The 6,311-nt window shown below is 41.4% G+C and overlaps 1 protein-coding gene across 1 annotated transcript in view; it reads left to right on the plus strand.

Moving 5' to 3' along the window:
• LOC106819194 (palmitoyltransferase ZDHHC22-like) overlaps positions 1 to 4,816 on the plus strand; it is a 5,902-nt gene extending 1,086 nt beyond the window's left edge. The window contains exon 2 of the mRNA XM_014823847.1: positions 3,357 to 4,816. Coding sequence (XP_014679333.1) covers positions 3,364 to 4,347 — 984 coding nt within the window. The 5' untranslated portion in view covers positions 3,357 to 3,363 and the 3' untranslated portion in view covers positions 4,348 to 4,816. The remainder of the gene's footprint in view (positions 1 to 3,356) is intronic.
• The last annotated feature ends 1,495 nt before the right edge of the window (positions 4,817 to 6,311 follow it).

Below are 6,311 nucleotides of genomic sequence, written 5' to 3' on the forward strand. Positions count from 1 at the left end.
CCAACTATAGTTGGAATCGCGGAACATTGCTTAACAATATACACCCGCCAATTTTGACAATCGGCCTGCCAGAATGCGCTTAAATCACAGAAATTCCTCAAAGATACATGCTAAATGATCCTTAGCCTGCTACGCGTGAAGAAGGCGGCTGGCTGAACCGTTGGCGGCTGCGCATACCATGACTCACCCGCGATGTCAACAAGCGTAGTTTCGCAGCCTGTCTGCGCATTAAACTTGCTGCAGCCAATCAGCGCAGCCGCCAATGGTTCAGCCAGCCGCCTTCTTCACGCGTAGCAGGCTAACGATCATTTAGCATGTATATTTGAGGAATTTCTGTGATTTAAGCGCATTCTGGCGGGCCGATTGTCAAAATTGGCGGGTGTATATTGTTAAGCAATGTTCCGCGATTCCAACTATAGTTGGAAAGTGGCGTCACCTGCAGGAACACCGGAGTTGTAACTGATTTAAAACGGTTAGTTGTGGAAACTGCGGCGGCGACTGCCGGCGAGTTCGACACCATGTTGTATATATAGTCAATGGCGCCTCGTGTGTGCTGTACGTGCGGGCTTGATCTTGCTGCCAGTGGCTAAGACATGTGTCTACAGTCTAGGATAGCTAGAATTTATAGAAATCAGGAGTAGATAATACAATTAATAGGGAAGGAGTGTGACATCAATAAACAAGGGAAATTCGTTATTTACTAGCCTTATAATACCTACGATTTACTACGCATAACTCATCAAACTTGAGCTTAAATCGTACACAGTACATTCGCTTAGCATCGTGCGAAATCGTTTCCTCGTATACACAAGCAATTCGGAGATACAGACTAAAACGTACGACACGATTATCCATTCTTTGGCCATCAATCCGAGCCGATTGCCCGCCTATATTCAAACAAAAGGCAGCTACCTAACCACAGCTTGCTAACTCGGCGGGCAATGTGGGTCGCTGGGAGATTTGAACCCGATCTGCTGCTGATTGCGGTTGGCGTGCGTGCGTGGGGGCATTCCAACTGTATGCCGGTATGTAGCTGTGTACCGGGTCAAAGGTTATCTCGCCGAGTGTTGCGTTCATGCGTTGATGCCTAATCTCCCAGCGAGCCACATGCCTCGCCGAGTTAGCAAGCTGTGGTTAGGTAGCTGCCTTTTGTTTGAATATAGGCGGGCAATCGGCTCGGATTGATGGCCAAAGAATGGATAATCGTGTCGTACGTCTTAGTCTGTATCTCCGGATTGCTTGTGTATACGAGGAAACGATTTCGCACGATGCGAGGCGAATGTACTGTGTACGATTTGAGCTCAAGTTGGATGAGTTACGCGCAGTAAATCGTAGGTATTACAAGGCTAGTAAATGACGAATTTCCCTTGTTTATTTATGTCACACTCCTTCCCTATTATCTACTCCTGTAGAAATGTAACTCAAATCGTTCGCTCCATATGATAGTTAGTACACGTTCCAACGGTCATAGCATAAATTGCCATAATAGCGTATGCGGCGGGAGTGGGCGGGGTCTATTTTTATCCTCCAATCACAGGTCGGAGCAATTCCTCTGTTTAGACGCATATCGACCAGGTTCTCCGACTGTTACATGTCGTAGGATGTAGTGTTAAGCGAGAAGGGAACTTGTGGCTAGTTGTAGATGAGCATTTGGACGGCGTAAATTTACAGGAAATTGTCGGTGAAAGAGAGAGTATAGAAACATTTTTCAGACTTTGAACTTCCGACAGTAGGGGGGGCCTATAGAAGACTTTGGTAGTAAATAGATTGCGTATTTATTTAGCATTATATTTTATTGTACGCTGTGGCTACGGCCTACGGCCCGGTACGGCAGCCGTACCTTAATGTCTCGAGGTGGGCCAGATTTCGAAATAACGCCTTGGGAAAAAAATTCACGATTTGAGTGTTTAGATGAGCTAGAACTCTAACCCTAACACCAAAAAGGGGCTTCATCGAACGACGGCTGCCGTATCTCCAGCCACCGAGTTTATTGAAACGCTGCAAGTGCCTGTGATAGACATAGGTGCCCAAGGGACTCTCATTAATTAAGCTTCTTCTTTTAAATTTGTGCATATGTGTGTAGTTATTGCGTAAAACAAAGTTAAAACAGTTTTGATGCAACTATTTTACTCTAAGCAAAATGAAAGTCCTATTTCAGTATTTCTAATTCTACAGACTGTGTACAACTGTAGCCTAGTCTGTTACTGTTAGTGTTACTCTGTGGTGCAGTTACAGAAAATAGTAGTAATACTATTAGTATTACTAATACTATTACTTTGCCGTCTTACTACGGCGTATTACTACGGTTTATAATATTACTTATTATTAGTATTAGTACGGCGTTGGCAGCCGCGTAGGGGGGAATCATTAAAGAGGTGGCTTCGTATATTATTAATTAGGTGGGCTGTGTGCATGATGATGTAACACACAATGTCAGACTCACTCTACCCAAAATTCACCTCACTCCGTCTTTCCTTTCTCATGCGCTTTCATTCGCTTACTCTATGGTCTACCCTACTCACTAATGTCATGACAGTGGGACTATGCCTTCCTCCTTCATCGTCACTCATTTATTCCCATAATCTTTCTTTCATTTTCATGCTCTCTGTCCTTCCCTCCAATGCAGATGACCATATGAATGGCATTTACAGGAAGTTACCGGCAATAATAGGCAAAAATAAATTGAGACTTTGGTAGTAAATACATTCCGTGTGTATTTACCAATTTTTTTTATTGAAACATTCCAAGTGCCTGTGCTTCTTTCCACCTGTCTTTTCCTCTATCTCATCCCTGCTCTCTCTCTTTCTCTCTCTCTCTCTGTCTTTCTCTCTTTCTCTCTTGCACTTCTCCTGCATTAATGATTAGCCTTATATATTTACTAATTTCACAATCATAAATATAAATTTAACTGAAAAGTGGAGGTAAACCATTTCATCAATTGTGTTTCCTTTGCACAACAAACTAATAAACAAAAGCAATAACAAAAACATATTTGTCGACCACTGGCAGACAAATATAATTTTCTATTGTATTACTACATCCATACAGTACACCTTCCCCTCCTCACACTGGTTAGTCGTTTCTGTTGATCCATTTAGTCCTCACAACAGCAATGAAGATAGGGTAGGGTAAGGTAAGGAGGATAGGGTTTTTGATAAGAATGAATATGCCACCAAATTGATACACCTTCCCCTCCTCACACTGGTTAGTCGTTTCTGTTGATCCATTTAGTCCTCACAACAGCAATGAAGATAGGGTAGGGTAAGGTAAGGAGGATAGGGTTTTTGATAAGAATGAATATGCCACCAAATTGGGTATTTATTATATAATGATTATTTACTGAATGCATGTTACAGAACCAGGATGAAAAGGCAACTAGATGGATGTAGTAATGGGAGCAAAAGGTCAACAGAAGCAGTTGATACCACACATCTGTATGACAAGCCTCCAAATTGGACATCAAATGCATGCCTGGGAGTTGCAAAGGAAAGGCTGATTATGGAGAATGTAAATCCAGGCTATTTCAGTACAGATCCATACTTCCCTATTAAAGTGCTTAACTATAGCCTCGTAGTTTACACGGCGACACTCACAGTGCTGCTACTATACGTATCATTATCAGTGACAATTCCATTCGCATCTGGAGAGTATTCTTTTCTTCAGTACCTTGCGTGGTACTTATTCTTCTCCGTGTTGCTCAACTGGATGCTAATATTGAAGAACAGCAGTGTCTTCACAAGTAATCAATTTGTCAAGACTTCTGAAGAAGGTGACAAGTACTGTGATATCTGCAAGCATTGGATTCCACCAAGAGGTCATCATTGTGTCCTCTGCATGAAATGCATTTTAAGACGTGATCACCATTGCTACTTTACAGGAACATGCATAGGATTTCGCAACCAGCGCTATTTTGTGGTGTTTTGCTTTGACGTATCAGTTAGTTGTGGCCTTGGATGGTATTTCCTTATGTTGTACCTGGATTCAAATTTCAAAACATTTTGGTCAGAAGACAACTATCATTATCTTCTTCCCCTGACTTTTGTCGAGTGGTTATTGAGATGGGGTGGGATACAGGCGTTTGATCTCTTTCTATTGACTCTAGCCTGGTGGTCATTTGCAACATTTGTAACAGCTTTGGTGTATTTCTCACAGCAAATGTTTGTTATAGTTAGAGGTCAGACCTCTTACGAATACTCTCGAGATGTGCATACTTACAGAACCGTTTTGTGTAAACATCTAAAAAGTGTTTTTGGACCTTTCTGGGTGATTAACTTTGCATTTCCTTTGTTCTTCATTCAACAAGAAGGAAACGGCATTAGCTATGTTGCCAACTTAAAGGAAGTGTAGTACAACAACATACTGCGTTATCAGTTGAAATTGACTGATGTGATTAGGCTTCAGGTATTGCTCTGAAGGCAGGATATCCTAGTAGTCCAGAGAGTAAACGCACACGGCATTGACTGCAAGAACACATGCACCCTATGTTGCCTAATTATCTGATGTGTTACACACCGGATCACGGCTAGCCTGCTCAATAAGTTAGGAGCTGTCTGCATAACGTTTATGCGAGTGAATCAATGCCCCACTTAAAAAGCTTGCTTTCTCATTTAAAATTTTTTGCTAGGGTGACTTCGTGTTTTGCTATCCTAATTTATTGGTCATAATTTTTTATGAGCAACTGTTCGTGACATTCGTGTTCGAAATGCTTGGGATGATTGTACATGATAATACTAGAGTTTTATATATAATGATTAGTCATAAATTTGACCATTTTACATGATTTTAGTATGTATTTATTAAATTTACATAAATTTTCTTCTAAGTGTTGCTTCAATGATTATTAGATGTAATCAGTTTCTGTCTATATGTATTACAGTAAACAATTATTTTGAATTTTTATACAATTGAAAGGATATAGTCTATCTCAATCTTGCTGTATATTTCCTAAAATGAGATAACAAGGGGTTAGGCTGTAGATCAAAGAACCACATAGTGCTGTTCATTGCTCACCGAAGTTGCCTTCTTCCTAGACTTCACTAGCTTTCAAAATTTTGGCCAATGTCACATGGTAGAAATGGGATAATATTTCGAAGGGCGAATATTTCCCCTTAACCTGAGGCATGTGAGGAAATGCGGGGTTGCGGCACAAATGAAAACGGCTTGAGCTATGCTCTTGATATTCTGTATATAGAGTCATGGGCAGAAACGCCATCACATGGGCAACATTGGAGATCACGAGCCAAGGGGTAGACCAATAAATTGTGCCCTAAAATTCTTATATTCTGATGTTATTTTAGGCATAAAATAACATCAGAATATACACATTTTTAGGGCACAATTTATTGGTCTAGCCAGGGGGCAGTGAAGCAAAGGCCAGATTTAAGACATTTTTGGAGAACATGGTTTGACATGAGCATATGGTTGCCACCACAGTACTCAGAAATTGTTATTTTTACCTGGGTAGAAATAATTTAACTATGGTAAAATTATAGGCTTTTTGACCCAATTATGCGAAGCCTTGTTACACGTAATTTAACCTCGAATGGAATTCGTTTACTGCGGATAAATCATCAATTTTTATCCAACCAAAAGCTGTGTTACATATCAAAGCTTATGATTAGCTAAAAGTGATATAATCAAGAGCGTACTAGTATTAGCTCTTGATATAAATCAGGTAAAAATAATTATTTCTGAGTAGGATGGCCAACCACGCGCGCGTGCAGAAATATACACACGGTGACAAGCATTCATGCTTTTTGCACGGACATAAAAACTCAGTATCAGGTACTCGACCATTACTCGGCAATTTAGTAAAGGCCCCCGCTGACGGTGCGCATTGGGCGCGCGCCAACGGCGCACCGTGTGCGGGGGCCTTGTAGTAGTAGTAGTAGTAGTAGTAGGTGTTTGTACGCATCACTCGAGGGGGAGGGGCATGCAGCTGTATACACTGACCAGACCATTCATGGGTTTCCCCAGCTGCAAAACGCGTACACACCGCCGGGCAGCTGTTTTTGCATGCCCATCAGGCTCGAATTTACCTGTGAACCCGTGGCTCTATCGATCGTAGTTTGTATTGTACCCCAATTCTATACGACGCTCTTGGTACCATCGCTCCGACTTCTCATGTTTTAGGTCATGTGTTATAGTTCTGGCATATTAGTGTTGTGCTGCGCTATGGCAGTGCTTCTTCACATTCATCTAATAGCAGTCATCAGGATAACTCCCATTTTTGATTTCTTTTAGAAGCAAAGTTACTAAAACCATAGTCATCACAGCGTACACTATCTGTGAATCCTTAATATGGTAGCACT

This window comes from Priapulus caudatus, unplaced genomic scaffold (assembly GCF_000485595.1).
Source record: "Priapulus caudatus unplaced genomic scaffold, Priapulus_caudatus-5.0.1 Scaffold38, whole genome shotgun sequence".
Lineage (NCBI taxonomy): Eukaryota > Metazoa > Priapulida > Priapulimorpha > Priapulimorphida > Priapulidae > Priapulus > Priapulus caudatus.